Source organism: Onthophagus taurus, chromosome 2, assembly GCF_036711975.1.
Source record: "Onthophagus taurus isolate NC chromosome 2, IU_Otau_3.0, whole genome shotgun sequence".
Lineage (NCBI taxonomy): Eukaryota > Metazoa > Arthropoda > Insecta > Coleoptera > Scarabaeidae > Onthophagus > Onthophagus taurus.
Genome location: NC_091967.1, coordinates 20,874,254 through 20,888,702, shown reverse-complemented (window position 1 = coordinate 20,888,702; position 14,449 = coordinate 20,874,254). Strand labels below are relative to the sequence as shown.

General features: G+C 31.6%; 1 protein-coding gene across 6 annotated transcripts in view; it reads right to left on the bottom strand.

The window, feature by feature from the left end:
- Positions 1-14,449, bottom strand: part of LOC111426038 (sterile alpha and armadillo motif) — a 95,691-nt gene that overhangs the window by 8,780 nt on the left and 72,462 nt on the right. For 4 of the 6 annotated variants that reach the window (XR_002707775.2, XM_023060402.2, XM_023060382.2 and 1 more), the window contains exons 2-4: positions 8,349-8,471; positions 5,379-5,750; positions 5,151-5,318 (exon numbers count right to left, since the gene is read on the bottom strand). Coding sequence is in view for 5 of the 6 variants with exons in the window: in XM_023060402.2 (XP_022916170.1) it covers positions 5,151-5,318; positions 5,379-5,750; positions 8,349-8,471 (663 nt within the window). In the remaining variant the exon portion in view is untranslated. Of the gene's footprint in view, positions 1-5,150; positions 5,319-5,378; positions 5,751-8,348; positions 8,472-9,090; positions 9,191-13,908; positions 14,230-14,449 lie in introns of those variants that run through there. The other 2 variants (XM_023060419.2, XM_023060409.2) reach the window with 2 other exon arrangements.

Below are 14,449 nucleotides of genomic sequence, written 5' to 3'. Positions count from 1 at the left end.
TGAACGTTTATGGTGGAGACTTGGGGTCTGATATCGACCGGAAAATCTATAATGTTTTAGTGGTTGGGTTTTCGTGACAAACCCCAAGAAAGGTCAACTAAATCTACCAAAATTTGTTGCAAAATTAAGCCAATGGTGTTTGAAATTTAACTCAATTTGCTATTATTTTAGATAAATCTTATCGTTTATGATTAATTGATGCTGTTATTAATAGGTGTTGATTAATTGGATGTTGATTCTATGATGCTTATTTATCTTTAAAAGAAAAACAAGACCTTCAAATATTTACTAAAGTAGTGTCGATTTCCTTCACCTTTTCTCGACTAAAACACCGCGACATCGTGCATTTTCTTCGTCTTCTTCTTTTATCCTTGACCTGTCGGCCGGTCAGAATGTTATTCAGGTCGCAGTGGCGTGCGGCGTTTGGCACACCTTAATCCAGGTGCGGCTCTCATAAACGATGTAAATAAAAGCGCTGAGACCGTTTTAATATTATTTTCAATCGTTGAACAGAAAAAAAGTCGGTTTCGTCCATCTTTACTCACTAATTATCTACCACAATTTACATACCGAACTAATCAATTTCAAAGTGACGACCTATCATTTTGCTCAAGGCAAGGAACAACGTGTTTATGTATTTATTAGTAAGAGGAGAGTATTTCATAAATTATAATATGAATATATGAGATCGTTGGCATGAATAGTTAAGGTGTTAAATGTTGAACTATAAATAAATATTATCCGATTCATAATCGAGTTTCTAACATTTTTTTCTAGGTAGATAAGGTTACGATAAGATTATATCCTGTTATGAAAATAATATTTATTAGAACAACTTCTCGTCATTTTGTTATCTTTTTTTTCTTTTGGCCAGATATGTTTAAATAGATCTAGTTTAGATAATTGTAATGATTAAATGGCGTGTTAATTAATATTTAAAACACTTTATAAATAAACCAAAAAAGCGACTAAATTTCACAATTTTAGTACTGTATCTAAATTAGCATCTTTAACAATAGAACTTTTAACAACACATGACCTATTTCACTTTCTAGAGGGCAACCTGTCATAATCGTATTCATTGTTTTTAAATGAAAATGGTCAAATGGATCACGTTTTTTTTTTTTCGATTTAATCACTTAGAGTGTCAAAAAGGAATTTGAAAAAAGGAATTGGTAATGCAACCTGAATGTAACAAAAAATTTAACTCACCAGACACGAGCTTGAATAAATTTTCAATCAACCGCTTTAATTTGTTGTAAATTAATTTCAAAATAGCATATAAAGAGTTAATGAAATGTAAATTGTGAATCCCCCGTATAATATGTCTATTAAACGATGACGGTTAAAATGACTTTAATAAATACTTGTTGTGAAATTAATCGCAACATCAAAGGGCTTGGGGCTTCAAATCAGGAAGTTATTTGTAACTATGATTAAGAACATTACATTGGAGAAAAGATTAAGAGTTGTCTTGAAGACTCTTAACATGGTAAAGTTCTCCACTTTTTTTGAATCTTTCTAATGAGATTAATTTATGCATTATTCAATCAATTATTTTCCGGTTATTCAATCGAATATCAAGTTACTGGATTTGTTATTTGCATTGAAAACTGCTACAAAAGCTATAAAACCTGCTATAATCACTTACACCAAAATTTTGTGTACTTTCGACATCAATCTTAGATTTCCTTTGTGAGCAAGACCATTTGAACCAGTCAAGATATTCTTATTGACTCCGACAATAAACGACTAAAAATCAAGATCAAACTTAGGAATGCCAACAAAACCTGGTGTTACAAAGCCATCGATGGTATCAGAAAGGTGGTACTTATCATGAAAGGTTTTTAAAACAATTAAAAAAAAAAATCTTCTAACAATCAGACACACTCAAAAAGGGGAATGACAAAGAAATCTGTAAGGCAAATTACCGCTGAACACATCAGCCTTCATTTTGAATTAAAAACGTACTAATAACTTACCAACTCATTCGACAACTCGAAAAATGTCCATACATTTGTCTCACATTTTTGTGTCAATACACTTAGAGGAACCCTACAAAGTGATATTTTTACGCCAAACTAGAATCTTAAATTCCCCTGCTATGACAAAGATTATAATGATGATTGTCTAAATTTTCGAAGTGATAATATTGATTCTGACAACGTCAGTTATCAGTTACGAATGGCATAAGCTATTTTTAATTATTTCAATACCAGCTCTAGCACTACGAAAAAATAATATTTTATAACATAAACTTGTCGAGTTTATATCTGTACAAACTTCATATGTTGTCATGATCTTATGCCAATCTTATAACTCTTCGTATGATCAGGAGGATTTTTCTATTCAGGTTATTGTTCTTTGGCACAATTCGCACGACCAAATATAACCTGTAGCATCAACTCTCATTTTAAACCTGTCACAACGCTGTGACAATTAGGAAAAAGTTTTAGTCACCCAAAGATAACTATCTGGTTTTGATGATTATCTGAATCATGATAATGCCCAACTATGTTACCATTTATGCCAAATGCGGTTACGTTAACAGCGGAAGATTAAATAGTAATAAATTTTGAATTCATTTTAAACCGACACTCTCAGAAGAAGAATAAATCCCAGTCATCACCGACACCGACATGGATCAAAGATGGACCGACAGCCAAACCAAAGAGTTGATGACAGTAAATGTCACAGTCAAATTTGTTTTAGTTGTACAAAACTTTGTTTCTTGGGGAGTCAAGGAACAACTAGGATAACATACAATACCCTCCATAGCAAGTAAGGAACTTTTCCTGGAATAAATTGATCGCAGAAATGAACAAAATTTGTTTGGATACATCCCGAGCTATTTTCAGCTCATTCACACTTTCTCCACAATCAAACCCAAAGATCTAACACTAGAAAAATCACCCCCATGCCACTCTCACCGAAAACCTTACATCTGTGTCATCTTCCTAGGATGGATCTGAGTTTTCTAAAATAACCTAATCTCTAGTTTGGTCTTAAAAGTAAAACAGCTCATTATACTCGAATAGAGCAGGATTATTTGTATCTAATAAAGGAGCAAAATACAAATTTTAACTCAATTTTAACAAGTGCCTACGAAATCCCCTCAAAAGAAATTGTATATGGTAAGTGTTAACTTTAAATTCGTAATGCATATCATCTATAAAAGAACGATTGATTCCCAACTTAGGTTTTGTGACACTCGGCATGTTATTATATAATACAAAGAATTACCTAAAACCGAAAATAAAATAGTGAAGTTAACAAAGTTAACAAGATGGTTCAAAGAATTCTTGCCTAAATCTTTGAAACACCTCTGAACTACATTAATAAAAATAAAAAACAAAAAGAAAGTACAACGAGCTCACTATTAACAAATACTGTTACTACGTATTTGAATTCTGTAGGTTAACAAATATGGCATAGGAATGCCAAGAGCGGAGTTTGGTTGTATACTTCAATATCTAAAATTCAATGGAATAGTTTCAAAAACTGTTATCAAGTTGCAGTCATTTCAAAGAGAATACAATTTTTATAGAGTAAGGTTGAATAAGTTTAACTTGGCGTACTCGTGTAGTTGTTGTTGCTCATTTTTCGTATAACCTTTCTAAATGTTATAACAATCATAAATTTAATGAAAAGTTTGAGAGAAGTGTTTGTCATAACAGTGCTGGTCGTCGAGCAAGTATGCAAATATCGAGAAAACATGAAGTGTTCTTCAAAATTGCCCAAAGATATTAATCTTTATAATGGGTCGGAATTAATTGGGAGACTTTCCGACAAATTGCTGTTCCTGAAGCTCTTTTATTGCAAAATTCAAACTCATCAACCACTGAATACCAACCCAACCCTATTGTCGATACTATTGATAAAGATGAATTTGATATGAATATGGTTTGGTTTAGTGAAGTAATATTGATGTTTTCCAGAACTGTATAAAACGTTCTTGCCACTCAATGCAATATCAACCTTAAATGAGTTAACAAAAAATGTAGCGCCTTGGCTGCAAGCGACCTCGGCTAAATCTATAGAGAAGAATATGCGATTGTGTTGAACTAAAACAACTCTAAATCGATTAAGAGATAATGAAGCCTAACACATAATAAGTTCAATTCCAGTTTATGCAAAAAGCTATGCAAAACTTCAAACTTCTCTTTTACACTGCAGCGCATTGGTAACAAATTGGAAATCATAAGAAAATGTTGTGTTCATGCCTTTGATCAAAGTACATTTTAAAAATGTTTATAATATACTATAATGGTGACAACATAAAATAAAAATTGTAAGATAACGGAGTGCTCATTATTTACCTTTGAGATACCAAACATTCATATTAAAACTATAAAACTAACGTAGTTAAGCATATTTTGGAACTCTGCCACGTCAGAACGCGTGCATTCCAGAACTAAAGAACAGAGATAGATCATTTACGATAGAAAGTTAATAACCTGATTTAAGCCTTAGAATTTGAAATTTAATTCAGAACATTAGCTGCATTACTCGATACATATTTAATATATTTTTCGATGATTCACTCCAAATATATTTTAGAAGTAATCTTTACCCCAATTTTAGAGTTAATGCTAATTACTTATGCAATAGTGAAGGTTTCATTTTTCTGCAGATCACCGGAAAAGGTCTTATAAACAACCTACCACTTAATTCTTATCAATAATGTTGTTTCTTGTACACGTTATGAAGAAACAATTCTTTCCTTTCCGTTAACATGATTAAATCTGCAACCACGTGTAGAACCTATTACAAAAGGTTGCTCTATCAACAGAAATTTTGCTGGATGTTTGTACCAAGAAAATGCCATTTATGGTATTTGTGTTTAAATAGTTGTGTTAAACCTAAAACCTAAATATGTTTTAGGTTTAATAAGGTTTTAGGTGTTATTTTATTTTCATCGAATGTCATAATAGAATCATAATTATAAATAGATTGAGAACCAAAATTATTTTATGTCAAAAATGAATGAAAACATTTACATAATTACTCAAGGTTTTCTCGTACTTCTTTCACGCAACATAAACAGAAAGATTAATCGAGAATCGGCTTGTCAATTTAATTTGATTGGAAACACTTGTCTTGTTATGTTGTTATGTCTAATTAAAACGAAATGTTTAAATGATATTTACCATTGCTTGAACTTGTGATTTTTCTGCAGAGATTCCATCTACCTCCAATCTTGCATGTGAACTAGCAGCTGCACTATTTTCTTCATAAGACACATCACCAGCTTGTACCCTCTTCAATTCAGCACAATTAGCACTTTTCTTCTCAGCACTAAATCCATCTTTCACAACCTGAACAAAAAAGATCAAAAAGATTAATTCGGCCCAACTATTTTTTAATGTGCTTATTACCTTTGATGTTTTATAATTATTAACAGTTTTTTGTTCGAATTTAACGGTGTCCAATAAATTAGTTGGTGAATTTAATTCCGAAGGTACTGGAGTGTCATCTGGGAAGGTGACTAAAGGCTGAGGGGTGTCGCTGTTCATATCGTCGCCGTCGACTAACGTTTCGACTGAATTAAATCTTGTTTTTGTTTCGGCGATGGTCTTCATCTCTTTGAAATTGTTCTTAAGCGATTTAAGGTCTGATTGGACGGAGGTTACTTTGCTATCGGACGTAGATGATGACTTGGTTACGTGGAATCGTTGCGAACTGGTCGTTACCGAAGAGGTTTTCGCCACGCGACTTGTCGTTGTACTGGACTGGGTGTTTGTCTGCAGCTGATTTTTAAAAAGATAGTCACCAATGAGACATGAAATTATTTTCGGATCGTATTGTGACTAGGTTGCCAAATTTAGAAACCAATGCGTCTTGAAATTTTTGGAACTAATTCAACTCACAGCTCAAAGTGTGCGTGTGTTACAACGCTTAAATGACGTTTCAGTTAAGCAATGTTATGGTCTTTAACTTCCCATTAATCTATAATTGTTTTTTTTTCGTTCAGTTTTAAGTCGCAATTTAACTTAATATGTTTATGAGTTTCAAAATAGAAAAGCAAGAACAGTTTTTTATTTATTAAATAAACATTAGTGGACGTAGATTCTAGACTGTTTCGAATTTACGATTATTTTTAACCGAGTTTAAACAGTTTATAGATGCGTCATAAAAAGCGTGTTCTCTAAATTTACTCAATTTAACCTATTTTTAAAAATACTATTCATATTATGATTATTGTTGTTTCTACAAACTATATTCTTTTTGTTTGATATTTTGAAAATCTTGAAAAACAGTTCAAAGTATTTCCGAAACATTCCACAAACTCGTGTGTGGTCAAATTCACACATATTTAGGTCAACGAGATACGAGCGGCATCGTTTGAGTGTTTAATTACAAGAGAAATAGTACGCGAACGAGCAATTGACGACTTAACTGACCCAAGAAATTGCAACCGATACTCTTTTATTTCTACAGGGTGTTTTAGTTGAAGACTCTAACATTTTCAGTTATAAACAGAAATTTAATTATCTATAATTATCTAAAAGCTTTTAACATAATTATATAAATTGTATGATACAGTAAAATCTCGATATAACGAAACTCGTTAGAACGGACTTTGGATTTACTTTACCCGAATGTTTCTAGTTTGAGGTCTAGTATTAGTTCCAATACTAGTGATAGTTCTTGTTTTAGTTGTTATTCAGCGTTAGATTGTTGTATATTTTTCAATTAACTAAAACTAGAACTAACACTAGATCTAGAACTAGAAAGATTCTAGTTTTAATTGTTATTCTGTGCTATATTGTTGTATATTTTTATTGAACTAAAAGTAGAACTAATACTAGACCTAGAACTAGAAACGTTCGGGTTTAGCCGTCTTAAGAGACGCACGGCTAAACGTTTTGAAAAATCACTTTCAGTTCTTGAGAAATAAATTTTTAAAATGATCGACAATATTTTCGAATTTTGCAATTTTCCCCGATTAAATTTTAAAAATTCGTATAAAATTCAGTTCTTGGAACATGAGTATGAAAATTTCACAAAATGTTAATAAAAGTGTCCTCTTTCCAATAAACCAACACGTTTTGAAAAATACCTTTTAGTTTTTGAGGAAACAATATTTGAACTTTTGATAAAATTTTCAACGTTGCAATTTTCATCGATAATTTTCAAAATTCGCTATAAAATTAATTTGCTGAAGGATCCTTGTGGAAATATCACCAATTATTAATTATAGTATCCTCTTTTTAATGCAACAAGCCGTTTTGAAAAATCACTTTCAGTTCTTGAGAAATAAATTTTTGAAGTTATCGACAATTTTTCGAATTTTGCAATTTTCGCCGATTAGGTTTTAAAAATTCGTATAAAATCGATTTCTTGGAATATGAGTATGAAAATTTCCCAAAATGTTAATAAAAGTGTCGTCTTTCCAATAAACCAACACGTTTTGAAAAACAACTTTTAGTTTTTGAGAAAACGATATTTAAATTTTTAAGAAAATTTTCAATGTTGCAATTTTCATCAATAACTTTCAAAATTCGCTATAAAATTAATTTGTTGAAGGATCCTTGTGGAAATATCACCAATTATTAATTAAAGTATCCTCTTTTTAATGCAACAAGCCGAAAAACAAAAATCACTTTCAGTTCTTGAGAAATAAATTTTTGAAGTTATCGACAATTTTTCGAATTTTGCAATTTTCGCCGATTAAGTTTTAAAAATTCGTATAAAATCGATTTCTTGGAATATATGTATGAAAATTTCCCATGATGTTAATAAAAGTGTCCTCTTTCCAATGAACCAACACGTTTTGAAAGATAACTTTTAGTTTTTGAGAAAACAATATTTGAAGTTTTGATAAAATTTTCATCGATAACTTTCAAAATTCGCTATAAAATTGATTTATTGAAGGATCCTTGTGGAAATATCGCCAATTATTAATTAATGTATCCTCTTTTTAGAGTTGCCTCGTTAGATAAATCAGTATAAAAAAAGTTCATTTTGTATCTTGGATCCAAATAAGTTGGCATATTTTACTAATATAGTACCCAGTGTCATATAACGGACACTCCCTTCCCCGTATTAATCAGTTATATCGAGGTTTTACTGTATATGCAAAATTAAAATAAAATAATGTTCACTGAAGTTAAGTGGGTATTTATATTTTGTGTTCCACGAATCTTAGACACATTGCTATAAAAACAGGATGTTTCCTTGAAATGCCTTACGTTTTTGTTGGAACAAGTTCAAAATCTGATTCACTTTTTAATAACATTAAAACTATATAATTTTGTAGCAAACATTTGCTTTTACTTTTTTTTTGTTTAAACGTTATTATTTAGATTTGTAGAAAAATATAAAAAAAGAAATCGTTTTTTTACCTGTGAAGTTGTTGAGATAACTCTGGGTGAAGTGTAAGGAGTGGTATGGGGGAAGGTTGTCGTTTTCGCCATGATTACGTCGTTTCCGTTTAATGTGTCGCTCGGATGTAGGTCGCTGGCCATCTGAAAAAAGGAAGACAATATAATGATAATATATTTAAAATAATTCGTGGGAAATTAACCACAATTCATTATTAGGCAAGTAGATATAGTAGACTGAAGGTGTCCAGGATGCATTACATCGACTTTGGCAGCTATACTTAAAAGAGAACGTAGAGATAACGTTTCCCTGCCAATTATTTTTTTCTAAGTAGACTAGTGTTGGAAGGTGCCGCGTGTTGAATTTTGTTATTTCGGGGGAAATTGTACTTCAGCTATTTAAAGATTAAAACAATGTATTATTTTGTTAGATTTAATGATTAAATATTTTAGGTAACTCGAAATGAATCATGTTATTATGTCAATTTAAGTCGCAATAAAATGCCACATTTCCGCTAAATACACACATAATCAATAATAATGTCTTCCGATTAGATATAAATGGTAATTTATTGTCCTTTATCGTTTCCATCGCATCGAATTATTAAAAGTAACAACGTGTAACGTTAATACCATTGGATCGTCAATAAATAATAAAAAATAAAAGAATCATACGATAACGTTGAAGTCCAAATTTGTTGAATCCAAACGAAAATATTTCTAGGAAATATTACACATTCAACAAAATAAAAAAATAACTTACAGAAAATAAAAACTTTGCTCGCGTGTACTGATGAAAATCTCGCGCATTCATAGCTACTTATTATTTTTTAAAACCACTAAAATCATTTAAAATCCTTTAAAAACCGATTAATTAAATCCGATCATTCCGTTTAGGCTCAGCGTACCTCTCGTTATCACACTAAACTGATGGCACATTCTTTTGACAGTCATACATCTTATCATAAAGATAAAGATAAAGACTATCGTCTGTTAAGATAGGAAAGGTAGGGATAGACAAAGTGATTTAATTGATTAAAATTTTTGGCGAAAATATCTTAAAAATGTACACATAAAAACTAGTACTTGTTTTGATTTGAGTCAGTTTTAAACGTAGCAATTATACAATTGTCCACGATTGCATAATCTAAATTTTAACGCTCGACTTAATGAATTCGAACGCAAACATCTTCACGGTTTTTAATAGCACAAAGAGATTATTTATTCAAAAACTAGTCCTCGAGGAAAAATGTAGGAGACTTAATTACTTAAAATTTTGTTTATCTAAGTATTGCTCAACGACGACGAAAAAGATATCAATCATTCCGACTCGCCTACAGAAAAAAAACAAAGAGTAGAATATCCCAAAATTTACATAATTGACTCACACACTCTACTCTACTACCTATTTCCTGTATTACTGATTTTTTTATTACACCTATTGAGAGAACGATGTCATCCCACGCCGTTTTAACCTTGTATCTTGTAAGTTAACCGCGATATTTCGCAATAACAATTTGTTATGAACATGTGCAAACATGTACCAGAGGAAATCGGTAATTATGATGATTGTTTGTCAAAGATTGGTTTTTATGTAATGATTCTTGTAAAGTTATAAATGTTTATGAACTTGTTTCAAACTACAATTTTCTTATCTAAACAACACAAAGTGAACCATTAGTTAAAAATATACGACATTGTTTTGCTATATTTAAATCATTTTATTTTTACCACATGGCCATTGTAAAATTATAATAAATTAATGCAGTCAAATTCGAAACAAGTAGTTTTATTCCGCTATAGAAATTGACAAACAAATATTAGAAATAATCAGAAATGATAAGAAATTTTTATTTATTGAACAATGCATTTTATCTAATGATATTTGAATTATAACATTTTGTGCTAAGGAATAAATCATCTTGCAAGTTAAATAAGCTAAGTGCAATAAAGATCAATACCACCAACCGTTATGGATTAATTTCATTCTTGTCAAAACGAAAATTCATTAATTTTTTTGTATAATACTCATTCTTTTATGGGCACATGACATTGCTTCTAAAACATACGGAGTTGATACTATTACAATTTCTAAGTTCTTAAAGATAAGCTGCCAATCTTCCGTAACACTGATCTCACCATGTACACGAACAGTTCTTTGCTTCAATTTGGCAGGATTTAAACTAAATAAAGAGTAATCCCCTAGCAAGTACATACAATATGTTAAGAATGAGTATTCCAAGTTATTTTTAGTAGAGTTTGCAAAAGATATGCAACCCAACCCAACCCCACGTGAATATGTTAAAATATGTTAAGAGTATCTTATGTTTATGCATCTTTTTCCCGCATCATCTGCATCAATCATGTCCTTCAGTGCGTAAGAGTTTAGCGCTCCCACCCTTAAGTATCTTAATTAAATTATGTTGAAAAAGCGTTAGTACCAAAAATGTACTGCCCCAAAAATGACTTGAAACAACATTTCTGAGACCACTTTTTGTTTCATGTATCACATACCCTGGGTATGTTATCAATGTTTCAACCACGACCAACAAGATAGAATCATTACTGCGAATGAATCATTCAACACTATTCTTCTAAAAGAAAAGTAATGCATCCTCTCTCCGTACGCACAGGTTACCTTAAACATTAAAATTTGCTATTAACAAGATCACTTCCTCTGTTAACCACTCTTACACATATTCATTAAAACTTAAATTTGAAGAAGTGATAGCGCTAAATATTTAATGCTGTTGGAATAACCAGACAAAAAAAGTTTATCTACGATGGGCAAGAAGAAAAATCATCGAGGTCATTCAGTACCGAAGCATTGGAACTTGCACCGTTAAAAACTGTAAGAGAAAAAGTTGTAATTGGGGCATCTAGAACTAATAAAAACTAAAACTTGGTGATCTTGGCTTAGAACAATTAACGTATAACAAATCTATGAAGCTTTATCTTTGATAGCGAGAGGGAATATAGCAAACATAAAATATTCAATTGTAATGTCACAGCTAATCTAGCTGATTAATTGATCTATTTGAGTCTATCTAATTGAAGGTGAAATTTTGTATCCTTAGTATAGAAATAATTATCTGTAACTAGGTTACGGAAATGCATCTTTAAGTATAATCTGAAAGATAAAATCTTCAATTGTAGAAACTTAATTTTTGTGGTTTTGATTAGGAATAACTATTGCATAATAAAACTATGAAGCTTATTTTTACATATAAGATCTTCAACCTTAGTCCCTTGCCTTGTGCAATATTTACTTTTTACTGATAAACTTGTTGTTCATAGGAACGTTACTTCATCAACTTATCTATTCTTTTATTTATTTCCGCTTGCTGTGTACTTTGGTACCTCTGGCTCGTGGTATTGTGTCTTCTCTGCACAATATCTCTTGGAAATATTCCCTCCATCGCTCCATTATTTTTTCTTCAATCACCAATACTTCTCCCTCTTTGTTTTGGATGATCGTATATCTTTGATATTTTTCAGAATTCCTAATTCTATCCTCTCCGTGAATTCCTACTACTTCTTCGGCCCGACTGTCTGTGAAAATGTTTATGGATGCACCTTTCTGTCCCATCTGTAGGTTCAAAGCGGTGCAGAAGTTTATAGCAAGAACTAAATATAGTTATAACAAAACTCGAGGTGTCCTCTGAGGTTACCCTGCATCAATGTGAGTGAAGAAACTATTTTCAGTGATAAGACACTTGAAGCTGCCTCCTTTTGTATATATAAATGGCGCGGTGTGAGACCGAATAGGGCTTCCAAAGCAGTCGTCGGACAGGATCTCATTGCACCCGTTATGTTAAGACCTGCTAACCGCTGGATTTGTGCCAACTGTTGTTTTGCTGTCTTATGTTTTGTTTTTGTCCACCAAACCAATGAGGCGTAGGCGACCATCGATCTGATTATTGCTACGTAGGCCCAATGAGCCATTCGTAGTTTGAGACCCCAGTTCCTTCCTAGGAGTCTGCGGCAGATCTGCTTTGCCATGATATCCTTTTTCCCCACCTTATCTAAGTGTGAGTTAAAGATTAGTTTACTGTCTAGTATTAGGAGGATGCTTTTATTTGTAGCTTCCTTCTCCGAGTGAAAGGGACTATTTCGATTTTATATTACTACTGTTAACATTCTTTCTGAGCATACCTTCCAGTCATTTAGGTTGCTTTCACATTTAGCATTTACAATACATGCTATCAATGGTAAGGTGTTGGTTTTAAGGCCAATATAACTACTCCGATATCTTCAAATTCTTTCATAAATTCCGTTTCCTTTCCATTAATGGTCTTATCATGCTCTCTCTACATCTACTTACCTCCATATTTATATTATTCTTATTAGATACCTTGTGCACCATTTTCTTGTTTTATCCTTTCCAATTTCTCGTCCTGGCCCGCTGTAATTGTTCGCTTTTTTACACCATATCCATTTTTCCTTATCGATGAAGATCTTTTGGAATCCCAAACTTACTTTCTTCTCTTCCTGATTTTCCTTTTCAATACTTCTATATCTATTTTCAAAGCTGTCCATTTCCTCTTTCTTTACCTGTTTCATTTCTTCAGAATATTGTTATATGTATTATCTTATGTCTCTTATTTCGTTGGCTAATGATCATACTTACTTCTTTCGATTACTTCTTGCCTCATTTATTCCATAATTAATTTTACCTCCTCATTCTATATTTATACTCTTTATTCGGTCCAGCAAAAAGATTAGAGAAAAATTTTGCAAACTTGTCTTTATTTTTTAAGGTAATACTAATTTATTGTGTTTTCATTATTTGTTACAAGCACCTAAAAGCTAATTTCACCCTTTAATTATAAATAGGTGCAAAAAGGAAATAATCAATTTTACGATGAAGTTTGGCATTTTACTACTTAATAAATTCAGCAGCAATTTAGCACTTTTTTTTTAATCTATGTTTTTAGTCTCAGAAATGGTCTCAGCATTAAGCTAAATAATGGATTGTTGCCAAGGCTACAGCTGTTTTAACTACTTTTATTGTCTAATATTTATATTTATCTATTAGGTAAATTTAATAAGAAGAATACTCTATCCTGATCATTTACATTAATTACGTATAGCTTCTTAGCTTACTAAAGAACATACTTCTTACTATATAAAGTTAACTTTTAATAGTAATTCTATTTTGAATGCACCTTCTTACAGGAATTTAATACAAAATTTGAAAAGTTTGATTTACCTTTTCATACAATGTTAAATAAAAATACTTGAACATTTTTATAACTGTAAGTAATAAAATATTTTCTACATTCTTACAAAACATGATTGATATGTTTTTTATTATAGATAGGTATTTAAAGAATGAATACATCCCAACCACTTTAACCTTGTACAAACAAAGCACAACATTCCAGAAGACCAATTTACTTTAAAATATCTCCATAAGCAGGTAGAGATAAAACTTCTAAATAGAAATTTTTAGTGTATTTTGAAAAAAAGTAAGAATTTTACCGTTTGAAATTAGTTACGCAACTTAAAACAGAAAAAAAACACAATGGAAATAAAATATGGAAAATATTGAGGTAAAATTAAAATTTGAAAATCTTACGCTTCAATTATTATCCGATTGGTGTTCAAGTAAATCCTTTTCTTCCCTTATTTTTTCCACAAACACATATTTTTTTTTATTTCCTTTACAGCAAAACTTTTTATGCACATCACAATGATAACTTTCGAAACTTTCACAGTTCTAATACAACTGAAATGAACATTTTAGCTGAATGTTTCTTATAATCATAAACCGAGTGAACATCAGTTTCGAAACCGTACCGGGTACAACTCGGATTCGCGAAAATCTTGTTTGCGTCGGAGTTCTCGTCGTGTAACAAAACGGCGACAAGGTCGACGTTCACGATCGCGACCGGCTACTAACGATGAATGAGCCGTTTGTACGCGGCTTTATAGGAATTCGCGGTCGCGATATCCATCCAATAACAGCGCAAATGCCGGCTGATTTTTACCAGCACGCCAACGCACAACCAACGGCAACCAATGTCGATTTCATCTTTGTCGAAGCCGCGTATTCGTTTTTCTCCTTTTGTATTTGTTGGACGAACTCGGGCAAAACGGTTCTCGTTCTCGGAAGTGAA